This window comes from Haliotis rufescens, unplaced genomic scaffold, assembly GCF_023055435.1.
Source record: "Haliotis rufescens isolate VD_foot unplaced genomic scaffold, xgHalRufe1.0.p SCAF_63, whole genome shotgun sequence".
Lineage (NCBI taxonomy): Eukaryota > Metazoa > Mollusca > Gastropoda > Lepetellida > Haliotidae > Haliotis > Haliotis rufescens.
The window spans coordinates 1,810,828-1,835,029 of record NW_025964354.1 but is presented as its reverse complement, the minus strand read 5'-3'; the positions used below and the strand labels follow the sequence as shown (position 1 = coordinate 1,835,029).

The window sequence follows — 24,202 nt, the reverse complement described above, 5'->3', positions numbered from 1 at the left end:
TGGAATCTCGGTAAGACCTATACAATTGGGGCTGGTCTGGATTAGTGTACGCAGCCACACGCACGCACATTTATGTGCCTGGCACTCGGCATTAAGGGAATATTCGGCTCCGAGTTAGTATACTAGGTTTAAGTGTGGAATCAATGTTAATCCCAGCATGGAATCACAGTTATAACATTGGCACTTGTCCTGGGTAGTACAAGCACAGGCACGCATGTGCGCACGCACACAGTATGTGATTATGCAGATATGCCAATGAAATCAGCCTTAAATGTACTCGCACACTATGTTCACACAGATTGCAACTTTGTTGACACCTTTGTTGAAATATTGTCTGGATGCGTTCATTGAAGTGTGAACGATTTAAAAGCGTTGGATAAACGTTCAGACTTCAATGAACCAATCCAAACTGACATTCAATTGTTATGATTTCATACTTTGTCGTTTACTGTTTTCGCTGAATAATATCGTAACGTTTGCTTACATTTGAAGTCCTCTGGTTTCGCCGAAGAACAATGCAACAATGTTATTTTGTCGGTATTTGCCGGCTCTCGTTCACATACGTTTCCCCACTAATACTCAGTTACGCAAGGAAAAATAGTTCTTTGAATATATACAACATAATCTAGAAATATGTCAACAAAATTTCATTCTCTGAACAAATTTACAAACAATATTTGGGATAAATCCAATCTTAAAAATAGGTTACAGGAAGGTGTACAATAAGTTCACACGATCAATTTCACACAAAAAGTTGTTTACATCGTGTGAACTTTTTTGTCCATTCACAGATGACTACCCATTCAGCCAATCAGCATGAAAAAAACAGTGTAAACTTCAAAGTATAAAATTATTATGGTATGGCAGGTAAGATTTTAGTTTCTTCCTTGTATAGTGTATTTATTATCATTGAATACTTAAGCTCAAACATCAACAAAGTGTTTCCCTTTCACAACATTGCAAACGTACTTTTCCACTGCTCGAAAGTAACATGAAAACAACATTAATATATTTCAAAGAATAATTACCCAAGTGAAATCTATGGAATCCTGTCAGTGAGGACAGATACATTTTTTGTGCATACAGTGGTGTGTAACGCATGGTAATGATAGCTGTGTTTTCTAGTATTAAGTGGCATTGAACGGGAAACAGCACCAGCTCCTGCCTTGTAAAATCCTAATAATAAGCATGTGACATGTTATGAGTATTTTCGATTGGTCCTAATTTAACTTTATCAATTAGCCCCTTCAAATTTCGTGCGGCTATTTTCCGATGAGTTACCTCCCTTCCGCTATACCGACAAGGCATAACCCATTGTCCATGCTTCTCGCAACACAGTCATAAATGAACGAGGAAGCATTTCACAGGTTAACTGCAATTCACATACCTCGCAATGTAGAGCGATAAACTTGTCAAGGATACATGGATTTGACATCATATCAGTCACAGTCACAGAGTCAAGTTTATATTCATGAAGGAAGTGTGTTACATCAGATCGCAAGACAAGGTTGAGAGGAAGGTTGGCCACTGAAGGGGTCCTTTGTTGAGAGGAAGAAGAGTACGATGTGACACTTCTCATTGCAAAAGTGTGTACTTTCTATGGAGAGCATCAATTTGGTAAGCGTGTTCTGTAAAAGAGTGGAGAAAACTAAATTCCCTCCAGGGATATATTTCGTACTCGTTATCTGGTGTGTGTATGAGTGAATAAGTAAATGTTGTTTAACGCTGCTACCTGAAATGATTCAACTCGCCGTGTGAAATAAAAGCCTGTAAATAACCATTTTGTAGCAAACAAGTTGAACAATGATTAACAGGATTTAGATATATAGACAAACAATTCAAAGGGCAAAATCCTCGTTTATATTGACTCTTTCTACAAGCACAGGATGCTGGCGACCTGTTTCTGAGCCTGAATCCCAATGGACTTGTTAGTGAAGTGAATGAGGAAGTAAATCGGAAAATATCGTTCAGAGTATGAGTGTATGTTTTACATTATAAGCAAACATATTAGACACGTTTGTGATGTTTGTGATTGTTGTAAATAATACATTGTTTCACTCTGACAGTTTTCATGATGAAACCTGCTAACACAGTCGTGGCCCAGACTCTACTTCTACTGGCACAGTCACTCTGCGGTCAGTCCAACACATCAGTGGGGATAATGTATTTTTCTAAATAGTTATAAGAGGTTTATTAGATGAACAATGTTATTATTGTTAATCAAGCTATTATTCTTCAGCAATGTCAAAACTAATGGTAACGATCGAAATCAAACTGTGTACTTTGACCAATTTGACACAACATTTTGACAAAAGTATTTATTTTTTATAATATATATTCTAAATTGTTTTCTAGATCACGCAACGTTTTAACGTTTTAATTCAACATTCTTATTTCTCCACAGTCTCCACCATACTCATCTGCCCAAACCTTAGTTATCTGGAAACAGTTGTACAGTTGATATGTACAGGGGGAGGTATTTTACACTCGTATATCAGCCCCAGAGGTGTTGAGGTTGCACAATGTTCACTGTTTGGTGGACCGTGTGATCCTTCGGACGCCCCAGTGACTGTCATTAACAACACTCAAACTATCTTTAACATACCCAGTGTACAGTTAAAAGATGTAGGGACATGGTCGTGTAAACCTGGACGTGGAGCTCCTGGTACATGTAATCTGACTGCTGCAAGTAAGTACAAGTGAAAGTTGCTACATACTGATCGTGTAAACTCTCTAACTGTTAAAACATAAAGGTACAAATACAACTGATATCCATTTTGTTGATGGCTTATGAATGTTTGTATATATTTTAGTTGATGCTTAGCTCTGGGTAAAAATCCTTGTTCATGTTATAGGGAGAGCCTGAGATAGCTATGCCCTTCTGAATAAATTACAATGATAATTATGTTGATGATTCATATTGTATTTCAATGGGTGTTCAAAACTAAATGAAATATTTAAAGAGGTTATTTCATCCTTAATCCTGGGTCTTATATGCGTCATTTGAATGACAGGTTATGTTGTCTGAGTGAAGTATGAAGTCGAAATGAGTCAGTGCCTTATTGTCGTCATCAAAAGAGTCAGTAAGCCTAGATTTGTCCTGGATACCTATAGAATCCTAGGCGGGACAATGTCGCGTTTGTTGCATTGACCCGTTATCGATCTTACAAACTAATAGCAAAATGTGCCAAAATTACACCAAATGTGGCAGCGCGACAACACTATTTTGTCGAATTGTCGTGCTTTGAACAATGTTTATATTTTTACAAAATGCCGATAATGCTGACACGACATTTTCAGGGACGAAACATGTGATTTTGTCGCATTTTCGCCCCAGCTCAAATCTGTAAAAGAAGGCGGTAAAGTACGCCAAAACACGACAAAGCGACATATTGATAGTGTCACCGCACATTAATGGTTCACACGTCTAGTAAGTGAATTAAGCTATACATACACAAGAATGGTTGTCTACTTTTTGTGATTCTCCAATGATTATAACACCAATGGAACAATCGATTCCATATTTTCTGAAAATGACAACAAATGTGAGATCGTTTCTTTGAAAGTAAACCAACGTGTTTTGGAATGAAAAACAAAAAATATTTTCCAAGTTCTATTTCTATTATGTCTTTTCAAATCAGGATACGGTTGGCACAGTCATTTCAGATGGCGCAATTTGTCATTCAGAGTTGCGTCCCCTAGGCAGACCAGAAAACTATGATCGTGGGTTCGATTCCCAGCTAAACATAGCGGCATCACTTCACTTCTGAAACTGAAACGCTATGAAATAACTGACATACTGTTCAAAGCGGCGTTAAACCAAACTCGCTCCCGCCTTCAAATCGACAAATTCACTGCAGAGGTGCGTGCCTCAGACGTACCAGAAACCTCTGGTCGTGATTATGTTTCTTGGTTTGTCAGCATGTTGATTTAACCCAAATTGGCAAAGCCGAGGAGCCCTCCCTTTTCCTCCCTCCACAAGCTGACACGCAGAGATATAACTGTTTAAAATGGCGTTAAACAATACTCACTCATGATATCACTTTTGACGAACCGTTTAGAGAAATTGGAAAATTATGTTTTTGACATGTCTACATTCTAATACATTCCTAATACAAAAACATCAGATAGCATATGACCCTTTTACCCATCTATTTGCATCTTCTTCACGAACGCATACGCGTTTATTTGTTTTTGTTGTGACTAATTTGGACCCCTGGATCGATTTTAGATGCATTTCCATAACGCTTTGGTAAACTCTGAAATAAACTGAATTAACATTCTGGTTTAAAACTTTAATGTCAATAGAGTATATGTCCCAAGCATCCTATGCTTTTCGTAAGAGGCGATGTAGCAGTCATATAGCAGGAACATTGCGGAGTCTAGAGATGTTTTTCCTATGACACTGTTATATGGCGGTGTGTTTACTAGTTGAACAATGATTGTGGCTGTGTTGTGTAGTTTCTGTTGAGATTCGGCAGACGCTCATTGCATTGTGTTTGGGCAGCGATTAGTCGTCAGGAATGTGGTGCCATTTAATCTAAGCAGTCGTCAGGAAGTTAGTAGGTTTAGATGCTAATGTTGGGTGTTAACCTCCGGTTACCGTGGACGGTGATAGAATGATATTGTATATTGCCATTGAATATTGTACTATTTACTGCCGTTGTGATTGCTGTGCATTAATTTGTATTGTTTTGTAAACTTGGTGAATGTTGTAATACGTTTGATTATTGTATGCCAGGCTGGTTTCACACTAAGATCTTTTACGTACAGGTTTCTTGGTTAACATTTTGTTTCAATTTGGGAATCGACAAGTAAGTCCACAATCCATATACACACCAAGGCGGTCATAGAGCTATGTCCACCTCAAACCTCTGATAATTTCCATGTCAACAGTCATTTTCTATGGGAATGATAGTTTATATTCTGTCAGTATATGTCAATGAAACAAAATCACTTTTCATCTCTACTTTTCAAACTGTGAACACACAATGCAATTTAGAACGTGGTCCAATGTTAACCCAAATATAACATTTGTTACATTATTCAAACTGTGCTATCATTCTACCGCTGTATTCAATGATTCAGAGAAACCAACATGCAGCATCATCAGTCAGGAGGACACTGATGTACTTGCCCAGTGTCAGGAGCTGACACTCACAGTGGACATACAAGACTACTACTGTTCCACAGCCTTCACCTTCTCACTCCAGACCGGGAATGTGACAACACTGCTGATGGAAGCTGACTCTGTAGCAAGTGTTACTCACAACACTTCTTCAGTAACCCTGAATGTGACGGACTCCCACCTGGGGGTTGTAAGACTGATGTTTAGCTGTCACAACAGTCAATGGAATCTTACTTGCAATGGTGTGACTGAACTCAGTGAGTTTTATGTTATCATATAATACTTAGTTACAAGTCTTGAGCATGTAACGATGAACGCCGCAACATTTGTCTAAACACCATGTACTTGATGACAAATTTTCAGCATGACATGGCAATAGTCCTATATAATTTCAAACCACTAAACGCCACGATTATCGTGAACAGATATTTAATTACACAAATATCGTTGCAGTCATCATATAGAGTGTTTTGTTCACGTTATAAATCAGTATATTCCAACGTATGCATTTCTCAAAAGGGCGTCGATCTTTCCACACACAAATGATGTGGTAGTTTGTTTGATAATCGTTTCTAAATGTAACCCTTTCGCCTTACAGTTCCAAAGACCCCGGCATGCAAGATAACCAGTGACAAAGATACTGAGACGCTGACCCTGTATGAGGAAGTGACACTAACAGTGGACATTGCTGCCTTCTACGACATACGTGGCTCCTACTGTTCTGTAGATTCCAACTTCACTATTCAGACCTGAGATGTCACACAATTACTGAATGTTGCTGGAACCGGGGCTGATCATAATCTTTCACCAAAAACCTTCAATGTGACTGAAACACACTTGGGTGGTGTAAGGCTGGTATTCTACTGTCAACACAAACACTGGAATCTCACCTGTGAGGGAGTAGGGGAACTCAATAACAGTGAGTTTTTAGTAATTATCAAGAGGGTACCACCATCACCCCATGTTATTCTCGAGTGGCTACTACTAACACCGCCTGCATATATATGTAGTGTAAATAGCTATCTCATTTGCGCAGAAATAATGATTAAAGTCCGAAAACGCATGGACCGATACACACTGTACCAACTAGTTTGTCTGAAGTGGTAAACTGTTCTTATGTTCCAATGTTCTTACCTGAAATACTGAATAAAGTATGCATGCATATTTAGTGGTATTTATTTGCTTGCTGGTCTATTGTCCAGTGGACAGTGTCCCAGTGTCTCCCCAGAGAACACAGTGTTTGTTAATAACTTTTACGTATGGGATGTGATTATGTTTGTTTGTTTGCTTATTGTTTAACGCCGCACCAAGCAGCATTCCAGTTATATCGCGACAGTCTGTAAAGAATCATATATGAACCAAACAGTTCAGTGATTGACAACATCGATCCACAGAACTTGAAAAAGATGGCATGCACCAGCCTAGTCAGCGAGCCTAATCAGTGGCCACTCACAACCCGCATGGGTTGCTTAAGAGCATTTCGAAACCGGATCTTCACTGGGGTAGTTTGAGTTCAATCCATGTCAAAATATCAATGGTTATACGACAGGGACATATCATTAAAACACGAAGGGTACATTGTTAATGTCAGTATATTGTCAATGTCTACTTTGGTGTTCCGGTAAACACTACTGTTGTGCGAGTACTCGCATATTGTCAATGTATTCGTCGTGTATATTATAGAAATGACAGTTCAATCCCAACAAAACGCGCAACCTGCATAAGGTGGACGCGTGCCCCAATTCCTGCATATGGCGGCGGCTGGGTCGCGGTGATTTATACCCCGTACAAGAGGCATATTCTCGTAGTATAGAAAGTGATTAAGGGAATTGTAATCTGACGTCTAACAGTCGCCAACTCGTGGGATTTTCATTCTCCATGTGAACAGGGGCGGTCGGGTAGCCTAGTGGTTAAAGCGTTCGCTCGTCACGCCGAAGACCCGGGTTCAATTCCCGACATGGGTACAATGTGTGAAGCCCATTTCTGGTGTCCCCCGCCGTGATATTGCTGGAATATTGCTAAAAGCGGCGTAAAATCATACTCACTCACTACTCACTCAATGTGAACATGCTGTTACGGTCATTAGGTCAAGCCGATAGTATGCCCATGCAGTTTGGCTTTGTGTCTGTTTTTAACAAATGCAACTTGTGTTCTGTTATGTAAGGAAGTGTATCTAACTATGACTTAAACGCCTTCATAACATTGCAGAAACCAAAACAGATGATGGACTAGCCACAGCCTCAACTCCAATTATTGCTGCCAGCGTTGTTGGTGCGATAGTGTTTCTCATCATCGTCGTCGTCATCATCGTGTTTCTCGTCAAAAGAAAACAGGTAAAGCAAATAAAACCACAGGCATCACTTACGCCTTCTTCCCCTCCGTACATCACTGTAGGGACACCCGGAAGTTCAGCTTATGCTACCGTGGAGCTGAATGATGATCCAAGTGGATCAAAGAACATAACTGTAATAGATGCAGGAGGTTATGCATGTACAGGGGACCTCGTCAACAATGCTGACACCAGATCAAGTTCCCTAACGAAGGATGGATCACACGAGTTATCAATGGCAAAAACATCCACAGACAATCCTAAGAATGACCTAGATGTAGTCGTACAGCACATTGTTCCCGAGGAAAATACAAGTCAAATCAATGAGCTCTATGCCTCTATTAACAAAACGAAGGATATGGCAGTGCATAATGACGACACAGCAATCTGATAAGTTGTTATATATTTGGTGTATATATGAATAGCCTTATCATATTTTCTGCTGTTTTCTGAAGTTTTTGTTTCAAGTTTCGTTTGTATTTAAACTGATTTTCCGTTAACATGTGCGGAACCACCCCAAGAGATCATTCATTTTCTTGTTAACAAATCACAGTCCTGGAACAATTTGCGTCTAATATTTTACACGCAGAGTTACCAGAGTGTAGGGATAGGCATTATCTAGGATTCGAATCCACCACCTTGCCAGGCATAAGTTGCCGAGACATGCGTTGTGATTTCTTAAAGCAAGTCAACAAAGCATCAATCTATGCGTAAGTCTGTCAACTTAACTTCAAATAAGATCATGTCTTACTGATCAAGTTAGCCATGAACAAGTTGCATTGATGACCTGGGTATATGCTATTAATGACAAACGTCTGTTCATTTTGATCTTTGTAATATAAGTTAACCTGTGTCATTTATTTTCTGAAATAAGTAGTTAATCTGTGCATACTATGCCATTATCATGTTAATTTTGTTTGGATGTTTAACTTAAGAGATCTATATCTGAGATGACATAGCCACAATCAATGTCTGCTGGTACCCTGCAAGCAATTGCTGGCTTACCTGATTAATAACGGGACAGTGGTTAAAGCGTTTGATTTGTCTTGTGAAGTTCATGGCTAAAACTGGCGTAAATGGAAATTCACTGATTAATTCACTCCACCATGTCACTTCATCTATGTTTCAACGTACCAGTAAGCAGGTTGATAGACATACAATCAGTTCTCAAACTCTTCCAACACTATGTTATCTTAGATGGAGATTGATAAAAATGTTTATTACATTTATTCAGCAACTCCCCAAAAACGGTAAGCATCACACTCATTAAAATACTTGTCATGAATGTAACTTAGTAAGATTATTGCTCAACATACAATTAGCAATACCGATCCAAATATGAAAGAAGAAAAAAGAATTATGCTTCCATTACATCAATAATTTACCTCTCGGGAATCACCATAATGTATTGTAGGTAGGAGAGGTGTTAGAGATAGGATGTTTTCCATAAAATGAGGAGCTGAACACTTAAATATCCCTTAACAACACATTTCATTCATTTTATCAAACATGCCCAGCAAGCAATACATCATTGTATGTCAATATTGAGGACTAATATTGGACATCCCTGATAAGATAACCATAACATACTGTTATCAGAGGATCAACATTTCCCTCTTGGTAAAATGACACATCATATCCTTGTCATATATTCTGGCTAATATGACTGTGCTACATTAATGAATCGTATTGCTCCTGTTGTGTACAGTGTACGTATATGGATATTCATGTCCTGTGTGACCCGTGAAGATCCGGGGTAGAATAGGTCTTCAGCAATCCATGCTTGCCGTAAAAGGTGACTATGCTTGTCGTAAAAGGCGACTAACGGGATCGGGTGGTCAGGCTCGCTGACTTGGTTGATGCATGTCATCGATCCCAATTGCGTGGATTTATGGTCATGATATTAATCACTGGATTGTCCGTAAACACTCGATTATTTACAGACCGCCGTCATATAGCTAGACTATTGCTGAGTGCGGCGTAAAACAACAAACCAACCAACCAACATGTCCTGTGTTGACAGGCTACAAATACATTTGTCATACCTCCGTTTGATAAAATACCGTGTTTCCCGACTTGGATGGAAATATATTTCTGAGAGGCTGAATAAATCCCTTATACCCCGCTTCGAAGCAAGAAACTCCTTTTCGAATCAGTATGTTAATACATGTCGGTAACATACATTCATTGAAGCAGTATCACTCGGAGTGATTTTGCTAAACTTATCATTATAATTAAAAAAATGGAATTACGTTTCCTTAACAAACAAAGAAACACCCGTTGGGATTCCAGTTTAGAATTTATCCCCATCAAGCTATGTAGGTTGGCCAGGCTCGTTAATTGTTTACCTCCGTACCCCGAACCTGCATTACTTGTTCCGGACCTAGGTGGCCTTGGATCTGCTTTACACACAGGGTACGTGTGGTTGGTGAGGTTAAATGAGGTTTAACGTCTCCCGTGTGTGTGTGTCTGTGTGCGTGGCTGTTTGCACTAGTCCGGACGAATGCCAAGATAAATGCCGAGTTAATAATGCAAGCCCACTGAGATACCAAGCCGCAGTTTGACATGAAAACCCAAACCACATACAATATACTGACCCCGAGCCGACCAGTGCTTGTTTTAGGCCCCAAATGCCGCGCTCGAGGTAGCATAACAACAAGTACCATATTTGACGTATTTTGGTAAGGCATTATGGGACTGAAACAAGGATTTGTCGGCTCGGAGTCTGTATGCTGTGTTTTAGTTGGGTAAACTGCGGCATGGTAACTCAGTGTGCTAGTACTATAAATCGGCATCAGTCGGCACTAGCACTAGCAGCAAACACAAACACACACAAACACACACAAACACACACACACACAGACACATACATGCACGTTGTTATGTAAGTGCAATAATCTTGGACGCGACGTTAAACCCCACTTCACCTCACCTCACCTTTGGGTATGACGCCACCCGTGATCCATGACCTTCCGCTCTCCGGGCTGACGCTCCATCCACTGCACCACTGAGGTTGTGCAAGGAGGAACCAACCCATTCAAATTCGTTTTACAACAAAAATAAGTTGTTGTTTTTTTCATTCTATTTTCTGGAACAAATTATGTGTTTCAAAATTGGCCCTAAAGAGAGACATTATTATTTCCACATATTCATATCATAGCTCTCCTTGTGTAGTCTCGGTAGAATATCGTCGCAGCAATCTACAGCTTGTCAATAGAGTCGACTAAATAGGTCTGTGGTCAGCTTCTTGGGCTTGTCTTATTATGTACCTCGATGATGTGGGACAACGTCCATTCCTTCTGTATGGGGTTGGCTTGGCCAATTCTAGATTATTTTAACCCGGTGGTTTTGCTGTAATATTACTGAATGTGGCGTAAAATAGGAAATACTCAAAATATATTGCTTTACTAAGCACTTACTACCGTAAACAATTTAATTCCAGAAGGAGACGAAAGAATCGGAAAACTGGGTCTGGATGTCAAACACACATTATTAACCAAAGTACCACTGCTTCCGTATCACTGCCTCACCTGTGCTGCAAAAAGATGTTTTTTCTTTGCAGAATCCTTAGAGAGATAGGACATGGAATTGCATATAGACGCAGTTTGGTAAATTTCCTTGTGTGTGTTCACATGATATAGCTTGTATATATACATAGCTGATCGTGTGCTTTAGGGAAATGTCCACCCCTTGTCTGCAATATGATCACTTTTTCAGCCTCTTTATACAAACAGACGTTCAAAAGAAACTATACCAAGAAACGTTATCTCATATTCCTTTATATTTGGGAGAATGGAAATTACTGCTGCTTAAATATTTCGCCCAACTACAACAACATGTATCTGAAGACTTAAAGTGTTATTTAGCAACAAACAGGACGAGCATTGTGCCGTAATGACGTATGTAAACTGGTATACAAATCAGATGATACCATTCGTTAGGATCGCAGTAACCAAAAGAGAATAGAAAATAATGCCTCGTTTGTCAGCAGCACAGAGAGAGAGGCCTTGGTATGGCCAAGCTTCAGACTATGCATGACAAGATTGCAAGGACTTCCGGGTGTACCAATGCTTCCGTAAGCAGGTTGATGAAACGTCCACAGCACTGTTTACCAACGGAGAGAAGAGAGCAGACACGCATATGAGTGGAAGAGCGCATGTTAACAAGCCCACTCAACGCCGTCACTATCGTGTTGTACATCTCGGAAACAGTTTCATTCCCCGCCGACATCTGCATCGACGAGTCTCGGACATCGTTTTAGTTGACAGTGTCTTCCCCAACACTGACGTTGGCAGTTTTGGGACTGGGGACGATGCTTTTTTCTGATGAGGGCAGGTTTGCAGGGATCATAGTGACAGGCACATCTTAAGACCAGTCTAGCGTCCTGACTTGGAGTGATCTCTTCTTTGTGAATGGGAACAGAGACCCGCGACGCCGCATTGTGTCGTGCACTGATCCATGATGCACAATGTGTACATAAACGTTAGTATATATTTTATTTAAATCCAAAGTTTACTGCCTTTGCATACATACTGTCGGTGGACATTGTGGCTCGTCACATTTGCCCTACCCGTGTCTTGGGTCACTGTCACTTGAAGTGGTTCGGCGTTTTTTTCTTGTGGCTTTTTTTTGCAACACGAAAAAGCAGCACTGTAATTAATATGTTTATATCTTTTGAACGTGCAGCATGTTTAGGATTTTTGTCAACGGTTAATCGAAGTAATGGTATAGTTTATTGTGGACGTCAGTGTATATATAGTCTGTAATCCAATGCTTTCTCTGTTCGTGATGATTAATGTTTCCCTGCCTTTGACATACCTTATCTCTGAAATGCGCATTCTACTTGTTTTGGTTATCGACTGCAGGTTCTTTGATATTTTAAATATTTAAATTAGGATCATATCTAAATTCGTTTGTTCTTAGGGTAACTAATAAAAAAGGAATATCAGTGTAGGCAGAACACACCTGGAATTTTATTGGGGATAATATTTACATTCTTCAACGTCAGTTGTTGGTCGAAAGTGTAAATGTTGTCGGGTTTAAAGAATCGGTATGTGCAAGTTTAGGTTCCAGTTATGGAGGTTGGTTGAAAAGAGCCTGATAGCATGCAGGTTCCCTTAGCTATGGAGCTGCAGTTCCTCCAGGTACGATAACATGTTATATCCTTCTCATAGCTTCCGGCTAACTTGGTGTTGCCATGTAATTATTTTTTTCTGTTGTGTACAGACGTACATGTGTGTAAATTTTTAAATAGTTGAGTTATTTTTGCAAACTGAAACCCCTTTGGAATTCAGCTTTAAAGTTGGTTCCAAGCAACCTATATTGGAGGAAGGAGGCTACTTTTCGAATCCAGTGGCCATGCTCGTTGACTATTAGTTGATTATTAACCTCAAAGGTGTGGATTGTCAAATCTTATGTCGATCACTGAACTTCTAAGTTGTGTTTGTTTGTTGTTTAATGGCACAATTAGTAATATTCCAGCTATATGACGGTGGTCTGTAAAAAAGCCAGCCTGCCCAGACAATCCAGTGATTGATACCATGAGCATCGATCTACGCAATTGTGATACTATGACATGCATCAATCACGTCAGGGAGCCTGACCACCCGATCCCGTTATTCGCTTCTTACTACAAGCATTGTCGCCTTTTACGGCAAGCATAGATTGCTAAAGACCTATTTTAACCCTTATCGTCATGGGTCCGATAACAAGTAGGCGGTTGTCTTGTTGCTGGAATGTTCCTGAGTGTGGTGTTAAACTTATCGTACAAAAACAAATAGTGAATGAAAGAAGACAAGCGACACTGCACTTTACTTCTTTCATTTATTTTTCATTCAATTTTTTATATCGCACTTTTCTTTAAACTTTAATGGATACATTAGAAGGTAAATATACGTTTAGAAGATTACACCATCTCCGTGGTCTAGTGGATATAGCGTCTGCTCGGAAACCGGAAGGGCGGTAGTTCGATCTATAAAAGGTGGAACATGCAGTTACCCTGCCTTGCGCTCAGCATTATGGGAATAAATCAAGGACTGTTCGGTTCAACCACATTTCACCTCACCTCACCTTTTTTAAGATTATATTTCATTTTTTTCAGGCAAATGCACATATTGCATATAATATGACCAATTATTACATCATATAGCGGATTAAAGGTAAAATGAATTTGCAATGAATATAGTTGATCGGTCAACATTGTAAGTGATCATTTATCAGGAATATTAAGTTTTAAATCCTGACTGATGATATGTAAAGTTATTTTCACACATGGAATGCAATGTTACTTGACGGTTGTGAAGAAATCAACATTTGAATGTTGTTATATTATGTTTTTAATACGTTGAAATAATTATATATCTTTAAATCAGTCAGATATTATAAAGACTTAAATAATAGAATCATACAAATATGTTGTATTAGAACAGAAGTTCTAATGCTGGGGTTGGGAGTGGCAGCTGGGTGAATGTGTATTTCTACTGGGGGGGATTGGGTGCTTCCTTGCCAAGTATAAAGTTTAATTCAATGAGGCGGTGTATACCCATATGTGTTCGCTTAGGAAGATAACAGGGGTGACAGTATTTCTTGTCATCCCACCCCTCGAGTGCAATATGGATTTATAATATTTTCGTATGCATATAGTATATCGCTAAATGAATAATCACCTTTGCTTTGTTCAGTTATGTTGTTGTTCTTATGCACATGCATGGTTAAACCTTGTGTTCACGTCAGCCTACGGGTTTACAATCATTTGGGAACATCTGTTGAAAATAACATGCTAGATGGTTTTATTCCTGCAACATAGTATCAATCGAATAACCAATTCTCGTTTGTAATATGCTTCATGCATTCGTGTGCTATTTCCCTGATCATCAACCAAGCTATTCTTTAAACCACACTTTGAATGTTGTATGGAGCTGAATCATGTCCTTGTTTTTAGGAAACGATACACTTTGTCAAAAACATGTACAGAAAGAGAGAGTCATATGCATCGAACTGAAAGGATGAACATGCATAGAAAAAAACATACACAACGTATAATCGATCATGTATATATAATACATTATACCAATGTTGATAATCTAAGCTGCATGGGGCATGGGCTAATTTTTGGTTTTATTTTGTCTTTGGTTAAAGCAGGTGACGGGATCACCAGACACACATACATATGATAACGTGGATGTAACCGTGGAAGGAAAACGGAGGGAGGCAGACAGATATCCTCCTTCTGATGACACTGTGCAACAAGCTGAGGACAATGCTGTAGTCGGCTTGGGAGGATCTGCTGGTAATTATCAACAAGGATCCGAACTGCGTATTAACCCTGTGTACATCCCTACTACTGTAGGTGACAGACTGTCCACAACAGGGACATCCACAGAGACAGGTGAGATGGGTGGGTTGACGCCTTTGCATGACACTAGTTTGCAAGTAGGCTTATCATGCTAATAATATATCTGCCGAATAATGGTTATAATGCAATTGTTACAGTTTGAAAATAGATTTAATGATTCACATAATTATATGAACATATGTATATTGATCTGTACATCTAACATATAGACAAAATTCAAGTGACAATACTGTCAGTGTTCCTATAATGTTGAAACAATTTGACATACACCGTTTCATATTCTACTAATACATATGTGATATCAACCTGGGTGTTACCTTTGAGATGTAAGCTTAACAAAGATTGTTCTATTAGGCATTGGTGCATCACTTGAAAGTCATACATTTTATTGCCAATAAAAAAGTCTCGCCCACTGTCATGGAATTCGTTTTATACAGCAACTACACTATTGTTTCAGTGTCACGATTATTTCTTATTCTTTCTGGTATTTAGTGCATTCAGACAGGTTATGGCACCTCTGCCTCGAATTTTGTTGAAAATGTAAAACCTCGAGTTCGAGAAAAGCCTTTGGCTCTTGGGCGTTTCTCTCTCCCTCGAGGTTTTACATTTTCAACCAAAGTCGAGATGGCATGTTTTAATTTATAGTCCTTGTTACGAATTTTGTTTTGAAATAATTCCTCTCGCATTCCTTTTTCTCTTAACAATGTGCCTGAGAAACATAAAACAAATTGTATGCAGCCAGACATATATTATGTAACAGTTCTGCAGGCAATCATGGAGGTCAAAAGTGATACGTGTGCATTATTGATATGGCGTTTGCTATTTGGATCAATGATATATCAAAGTGTGACTTTCTATTTTCATACCCACCAGTTTATTAATGATGATTCGTTGTTTCTTAATTATATTATTCGTAATAATATGATTTGCTTGTATACATATGTTGGCAATTTAACGCCGCACATAGCAATATTCCAGCTATATGATGTATATACATAGTTGAGCCTGGAGCAAACAATCCAATGATTCACATCATTGGCGTCGACCAACCCAGTTGGCTTACAGTGACACCACGTCCACCAAGTCACGGAGCCTGACCAGGCCTCTTACAACAAGCATATACACACATCACCCCATGAGTAACAATAAAATGTTAATCCATTGTTTGTTTGAAATTGACATTATTTTACAATGCTATATTTAATAAACAACATATATCCTGGATATGCAGTCTTTTTCATTGTTGGTCATTCTTAATTATAATTCAAATAAATCAATATAATTTCAAAAACACATGTTGTCCCAATGTATGCTAACAGGCCTCGTTGACATTTGTTTCAGGTGGTGACCACCTACATCCTGAACCGAGAAGAGAATATGTTGCTCTTGATAGAAATCTTGGCCAGCCTTCAAACAGTTATGAGCATCTGAGACTATATGAACAAATTGCCAACATATGAACTACTGGTATTCTGCAAAGAAACGGCAGTCTAGTTTTACACTGTTTTACAACACAAGTTATGTGACCAAGACCCTGCTTGACAATTTGCCAAATTGAGGGTACGTGTTCCTTGTATGACATAACCAAAATTGCAAAAAAATCACACACTCATAGAGAGTTTCATATACTAATTTAGAATTAATTTTCAAGATAATTTGTCACAAGTGTTTTTTTCTATCTTTCCTCAATGTCAGAATATTGAGATCTGATTGGTTCACGTGATCTTGAAAACAATACTATGTATCTTGCCTAGGAGAGAAATAATTTTCTGGGCGGGAGAATATATCCCTTATACCCCACTACAAAGAAAACATGCTGTACGTTGATTTATGAGCAGGAGAATTAATGCTGTATTTCCTACGAAGGAAAATGTTGCACGTGTTTTACGAGTCATTGAGTCACGTGACACAGCACAAGTTAACCTCAGCTGAATCAAACAGATGTTTCTTTTCAATCTGCAATGTGTTTTAATTCTTTTACAATTGCATAGTTTTCGTTGTAGCAGTATCACTCGGGGTATTACGAGATATTATGCATCCGTTTTGTGGTATAAAACCTAACGCAGGACTCATAAAACTGCATAATGATCAACCCTCATCTCAAACAATATATAATATGCCCCTGTCGTTCATCGTGTCATCATTGTCATCTATACACCTGATTGTTATTTCCTTACCCCACTGTGTCAAATAGTGAAATACAAATATTTCCGGTGAAGCATTTCATAATATATTCACAGTCTATGCCATTACCTTTGCCACGTGTAAATAAATCTCTTGTCTTCTCCATAAAAATTGAAATCCATTATTTCTTGTTCGACTACACATCGTCGAAAGAGCAAACGAGTACAAGTGGAAACATGTAACATGGTCCACATGTCTTGAATAAAGCTTAATAAGAAGTGGGACAACTTAAAATAAATTTTCATAATATCGTCGGATTCGTACAATAGAAGCTGCTTTAAGCAGATATGTGCTATGATTATACAAAAGAATAATGCTGTGACAAAAAACATAATTAATGTTCACCTCAAACCAGTATTGCTCAAAAGGCACAATAAAATAGTGTGTGTGTGTGTGTGTGTGTGTGTGTGTGTGTGTGTGTGTGTGTGTGTGTGTGTGTGTGTGTGTGTGTGTGTGTGTGTGTGGGTGTTGCTAATCTATTTGCCTGGGTCCCCCACTGTGATCGGGAATGAATATTGCCAGGTATGCATGCCATTTTCTACTTGCCATCAAGTATTGTGGCAGTGAAAGGGAAATACATGCAGCATTTCTTGATTAATAATACACATTATATATCTGTACTTCTTCAAGCCATGTTGGGCGAAGGGAGGTATAGGTTTAGCACAAGTATATATTTCTTAAAACGGAATGATTTAGCTAATCTACCAACCCATTCGATTCAAACATTATTACAATGTTTACAGATTTCCTTTATCAAGTTTAGCATCACTTCACATTGACGCATATGCACATAATCATTGTTGGGAAAAGGAATTCATAGTTAATACTGAAACTCAATAATTAATTCATATGTTAACAAGGAAAGCCGTTCTGTCAGTCACTAAAGTTTTCCTTATGGATAAGGGATAATTAAGCATTTTTGTCGAGCATTAGGCATAGTATGTGTGCAACTACGGGTAATTAGGAGTTGCTGGGTTATGTTATATTACCGTTTGCATTGGGTCAGAGGAGACAGGTTGTTTAATGTAACCAGTAATACATCTTTGGAAAAAAGAGCATATCTCAATTTTGTATGGAACTAATCATTGCTGAAGTTCTCAACAAAGTCTGTTCCGTTATGAAAATACATACATAAGTCAAAACAGAATAGAAATGGACGATAAAACGGCAGCCAGTGTCAAGACCAGTGTTCTCCTTTGATGGAACGAGACCAGGCCTAAGAATTATTATCATATTGACTAAAATAAGTTATCTCCCTTTAATAGCGTGGTGAAAGAACCTTGTAACGATATAACAGCATGTACACAATATTTTATAAACCAGGACTGTTTTATCAGATATTGCTACACTGAAATTACACCACAATGCTTTACAGGCCAGATATTAATGCGTTAGTACTGTGCTACTAGTGACACATATATCTTTACACCATGTATATATTCTAATTTCCCAAAGCGCAGAGTGAGCGAGTGAGTGAGGTATGATTTTTTCATCGCATGGACAATATTGCAGCCATATCGCGATGATTATTATAAAATTCCTGTCGACAAAGGACAGTACAACAGTAAGGTAAATATCACAGTGTTGACATAAAACATACCTGAGCAATATTAAAACAAAGACGTTTTCAGTCAATTAGTTATTAGAAAGTAAAACCAGGCTAGAGACCACTGGCAACCAAAGCTAGACCACCTAACTGGGGATCATGGGGACGTGCAGTGTTTTTGCTTTCTGCATGATTCCCAGCAGGATTTATGACATCGCTTTGGTCACGAGTGGTTGTACGCAATGTTGTTCCACCTCTGAGTTTGGCCAGTTGCCAAGGAGGTGTAGACAGTAGCCAGTATGGTTAGATAGTAGAAGATCAATATTAGCTGCGATAGTATGTGGCTTAATTCTGAACCCTAGAGGAGGAACAAGTTTTGTTGTTTTGATTAAAATAGATTTTCATACATGGGATTTAACACACAATCGTATGTTGATACGACGGATTTGAGTAGTGTAATTTAATCACGTATTGCAATGACATTGCCGGCCTGTTAATAACTATGATATAAAATGTGGCAAGCGGCCTCTTAGACCAAACTTGTGTTTAATCTTTTAAAATGCCATGCTTCCAGGTAGTGTCATAAGCTTTTTCAAGATCGAAAACTATTGACACTGCATGTTGTTTGTTGACAATATCGTTTTTCGCAAACGATTCTAATCGTACTAAATGATCAATAGTACTTCGTTTTTTGTGGAAACCACATTGCATATTTGTTAGTCGATTATTGGTTTCTAAGGACCAAACTAATCTATCCTTTACAATTCGTTCCATGGTTTTACAGACACAGATGGCTAAAGATATAGGGCGGTAATTAGATGGATCTGTATGATCCCGACCAGGACCTATTACCGTTGCAAACACATGCAAAAGCGAGACAATTGTTAACCTGAAAAAACACGGGAATATATAGAACAAGTCAAACTAGAAAATTGCATCGTCCATTAAATGTTTCACTGATGAGTCAAATTTGAAAATGTTCTCCACAGGATCTTGAATGATGCCTTGACTGTAGTAACCTTGATCAAATAGCGTTACAAGCACGTCAGCCCTGCTGCCCAACTGTCTCGTGGAGAGATATGTCACTCTATCTTTTACATAGATCTTAATTGGAACAAACGAAGCGGTTTGCTGGTCTCTTATGTGACTGGCTAAGATGGATCAGTGGAAGGGATGTTTCGGGTATTGTCCGATATCAGATATACCGAAAGCTAAAGTTCAGCGTTCAAATATATTGTTTTCTCAGTGAACGTTACATTAGCACGAACCTACTCATAATGCGATTCGTTACTATATTTACATTTGCTAATGCTTCTAGTACAGAAATGAAGCAAATGAATGAGTAAGAAAACATAACTTCGCACACTTGTGGGGAGATTTATAATATTTTATAATGCATCGACATTACAAAATAATCTTATCATGTTGGTTTAAAGAAAATATCGCGTGTTTGAATATTCTATAGAACGTTACATTTAGCGGAAGTTTATATGCATAACAATTGAAATAGAAAGAGAAACAAGGAAAATGTTATGTGTGAATATTTATTTGAGCGTTACATTTCACGGAAGTTTTTAGTTGATGAAAGGTTATATGAGTTGACTGTACACAATACAGCTGAAGTACAACATTTAAGGCCTCATGGAAGCTGTCAAATGTTTAACGGAAGACGTACGTCATAAAGAGCAATATCGTATTTACAATACGATGCAACGATAGTAGTGATTCCTCATCAAGTACCCCATGCTCCGTGATGATTCCTGGTCACAAGGGACTCAGTACCCAATGCTTGTTTCCCATTGATGATTCCTGGTGGCAAGAGCACAGAGTACCCCATGTATGTCTCTCCGTGATGATTCCTGGTCACAAGAGCACCCAGTGCCCCATGTATGTCTCTCCGTGATGAGTCCTGGTCACAAGAGCACCCAGTGCCCCATGTATGTCTCTCCGTGATGATTGTTACTCACAAGAGCACCCAGTACCGTATGCGTGTCCCTAATTGATGATTCCTGGTCACAAGGGCACCGAGTACCCCATGTATGTCTCTCCGTGATGACTGATACTCACACGAGCACCTATTACCCTATGCGTGTCCCTCATTGATGATTCCTGGTCACAAGGGCACCGAGTACCCCATGTATGTCTCTCCGTGATGACTGATACTCACACGAGCACCTATTACCCTATGCGTGTCCCTCATTGATGATTCCTGGTTACAAGGGCACCGAGTACCCCATGTATGTCTCTCCGTGATGACTGCTACTCACAAGAGAACACAGTACCCCATGTATGTCTCCCATTGGTCATTACTGGTTGCAAGAGCACCCAGTGCCCCATGCTTGTCTCTCCGTGATGATTCCTGGTCACAAGAACACCCAGTGTCCCATGCCTGTCTCTCCGTGATGATTCCTTGTCACATGAGCACCCAGTACCCCATGCTTGTCTCTCCGTGATGATTCCTGGTCACAAGAGCACCCAGGACCCAATGCTTGTTTCCCATTGATGATTCCTGGTGGCAAGAGCACTGAGTACCCCATGTATGTCTTTCCGTGATGATTCCTTGTCACAAGAGCACCCAGTACCCCTATGCTTGTCTCTCCGTGATGATTCCTTGTCACAAGAGCACCCAGTACCCCTATGCTTGTCTCTCCGTGATGATTCCTTTTCACAAGAGCAGCCAGTACCCCATGCTTGTCTCCCAGTGGTGACCCCTGGTCACAAGAGACCCAAGTACCCCATGTTTGTCTCCCGGATCACGATGCACGACGTGGCTGACTTAGCATCATTGAATCGTTTCAAAGTATTGCGTCTTGATTGTAGTGGCCGTGCACATGAACTCTGTTCCGCCCGATACTCGGCTCTTTTGTATAACATTAACTCGATCACCCATTGAGCTATGCTGAGTGTCATCAATATGTTGATTGTTTTGTTGATTATTTGTTTTCTGTGAGCAAACCCAAATAAGTGGAGAAACTTTTTCAAATTTCTAAACTTTTGAAAGAATTGCCAATGCCTCATTTTAACGATTATAAGTTCGAATGTGGTCAGACGATGGTCTTTTATATCTAACCTGTATTCGTGTCTTTGTTCTGTGACGACACACTCATCAATATTCAGGTAATCTGTGATTTAAGTACCTTGAGTACCTTGATACGCCATCCATTACGGCGCCTTGTGCGACAACAAAGGTTGCTGGGGACCAACTCTAACAAGGAATGCCAATGGGGGCATGATGCGGGGAGTGTAACAGTTGAAACTTTTGTGTAAGGGTATACATCGTTTGACTGACACTGCATCTTAGTATTATATAGGATGTAAACTGTATGATATTGTATTGTGGTTGCATCCTGAAATAATCTTTACAGTTTTACTCCAACTTTATTATACCCTAGCACAGAAGTATAGATAAGTTTGTTATCGATTTTAATTCAGCGAGTTATGCAGTCTTAACATGTTCACAAATTGTGTCACATTTACTTGTCTTTTATCATTTAATGTTGATATGTATTCATATTACAGAAGTGGCGTTTTCCTTGTTCCTTGTAATTTGGGCATTGTTATGTAAATACACTTCCGATAAACGTAATGTTCTATCAAATATTCATACACAACACTTTTCTTGTTTCTCTTTCTGTTACAATTATTAAGTATATAATTTTCCAGTTACCGTTTACGTGTACGTTCATACATTTAATACAACATACGTTGTAACTCTAAAATGATGAAGGTACTCCGTGAAAGAAGACCCGAGAAGATCCGTGGTAGAATATATCCACAGCAACCCATGATTGCCGTAAAAGGCGACTGTGCTTGTCGTTAGAGGCGACTAACGGGATCGGATGGTCAGATTCGCTGACTTGGTTGATACATGAGATCGATCCCAATTGCGTGGATCGATGTTCATGATAATAATCACTGGATTGTTTGGTTCAGACTCGATTATTTACAGACCGCCGCCAAATAGCTGGACTATTGCTGAGTGCGGCGATTTACAAGAAACTAACCAAACAAACAACGTGAAAGAAACATGCTCCATATGGTTATTTTCTCCATCAGTATAGAATTACAACGTTTAAATGTATGAACGTATTTAAATCAGGGAAACAGGGAAGCCTTGTCATAAAGACAAGTTAGATTCTATTTAGGTATTTTATGAAGGCGTTATATATTACGCTTCTCACCTTGGACGTGGCTAAATGGCAGTCTATATACACAAACATTTACATTACTAAAAGTATATAATTTACTGATATGAAATTATAAACAATAGAGTTGTTCCCCTTTGACAATGATTCGTTCATGTTTCATATTGACGGACGACTTAGAATAATTACTGGCGTGTGAGACACATAACACAGACAGAAAGGATTCGTTTGTTGTTTGACGCTGCATTCCGTCAGTAACATGGTTTAGGCCAGATCATCCAGTGGTTTATATCATGAGCATCGATCTACGCAACAGGGTCACGATGACATGCATCAACCAAGTCAGGTGGCCCGATCCCCCGATCCCGTTAGTCGCCTCTAACGACATGCATGTTTGTTGAAGACCAATTCTAACACGGATCTGTCACGGAGGACAGATTGGGGTGTGTGTGTGTGGTGCACAGTGCAATTATATGTAAATGTGGATATACATTTTGTTTAGTGGTGAAATTGACACAATTTTTGTTTGGATTTTTTCCAATCTCTTTAATTATACATAGCCCCTTGACAATGACGGCCCCTTGAACTTCCATGTCCTTTGAAATATACCATGAATCACACTTGTGTGAGCAACTGTAGGCAGCCTGCCTGAAAGAAGCATATGGCGTGTCAAGGTATTATCTCTACTAGCTCTATCAGGTCTAATGCTAATATCATGTATACATCAATATCACAACTGACACACACACACACGCATAAGGACAGTGAGTGGTTGAACGGTATATATGTAAATGTTTGTTGTGGCGACGCGACGCCGATCTAAGGTGATGAGGATGTTACTGTCCCTGCTATTTGGATTTATCTCAAGCTCCGCCTCTGTCCTGTAGAGTGCTGGTACCAGAGGCTCTGTGTCTGTCCTGAAGGTTCCTGGTCTCACTACGTCCGTGTCTGTCCTGTAGGTTGTTGGTACCGGAAGCTCCGTGTCTGTCCTGTAGGGTGCTGGTGTCACCAGCTCCGTGTCTGTCCTGTAGGGTGCTGGTGTCACCAGGTCCGTGTCTGTCCTGTAGGGTGCTGGTCTCACTACGTCCGTGTCTGTCCTGTAGGTTGTTGGTACCGGAAGCTCCGTGTCTGTCCTGTAGGGTACTGGTGTCACCAGCTCCGTGTCTGTCCTGTAGGGTGATGGTGTCACCAGGTCTATGTCTGTCCTGTAGGGTACTGGTGTCACCAGGTCCGTGTCTGTCCTGTAGGGTGCTGGTGTCACCAGGTCCGGGTCTGTCCTGTAGGTGCTGGTGTCACCAGGTCCGTGTCTGCCCTGTAGGGTGCTGGTGTCACCAGATCCGTGTCTGTCCTGTAGGTTGCTGGTGTCACCAGGTCTATGTCTGTCCTGTAGGGTACTGGTGTCACTAGGTCCGTGTCTGCCCTGTAGGGTGCTGGTGTCACCAGGTCCCTGTCTGTCCTGTAGGGTGCTGGTGTCACCAGGTCCGTGTCTGTCCTGTAGGGTGCTTGTGTCACTACG

At 39.6% G+C, this 24,202-nt stretch overlaps 2 protein-coding genes across 4 annotated transcripts in view; both read left to right on the top strand.

Moving 5' to 3' along the window:
* The window catches only part of LOC124150171 (hemicentin-1-like), a 262,470-nt gene that overhangs the window by 70,391 nt on the left and 167,877 nt on the right, over positions 1-24,202 (top strand). The window lies entirely within an intron of this gene.
* LOC125375945 lies at positions 1,415-11,235 on the top strand. 2 transcript variants are annotated; one of them, XM_048387014.1, is made up of 7 exons: positions 1,415-1,617; positions 2,067-2,135; positions 2,405-2,689; positions 5,089-5,385; positions 5,727-6,047; positions 7,337-7,461; positions 11,020-11,235. In XM_048387014.1, the coding sequence occupies exons 2-5, from the start codon at positions 2,072-2,074 to the stop codon at positions 5,879-5,881; spliced, it is 801 nt and encodes a 266-aa protein (XP_048242971.1). In that variant the 5' UTR covers positions 1,415-1,617; positions 2,067-2,071; the 3' UTR covers positions 5,882-6,047; positions 7,337-7,461; positions 11,020-11,235. The 2 variants fall into 2 exon arrangements, with proteins under 2 accessions (XP_048242971.1, XP_048242972.1); XM_048387015.1 differs by having other exon boundaries at positions 10,900-11,106.

Excerpts from the sequence above, each read along its gene's own strand:
- LOC125375945 (XM_048387014.1), top strand. The coding sequence starts at position 2,072 with ATGATGAAACCTGCTAACACAGTCGTGGCCCAGACTCTACTTCTACTG. Across the intron at positions 2,136-2,404 it reads ACTGGCACAGTCACTCTGCG|TCTCCACCATACTCATCTGC; the intron begins GTCAGTCCAACA and ends ATTTCTCCACAG. Across the intron at positions 5,386-5,726 it reads CAATGGTGTGACTGAACTCA|TTCCAAAGACCCCGGCATGC; the intron begins GTGAGTTTTATG and ends TTCGCCTTACAG.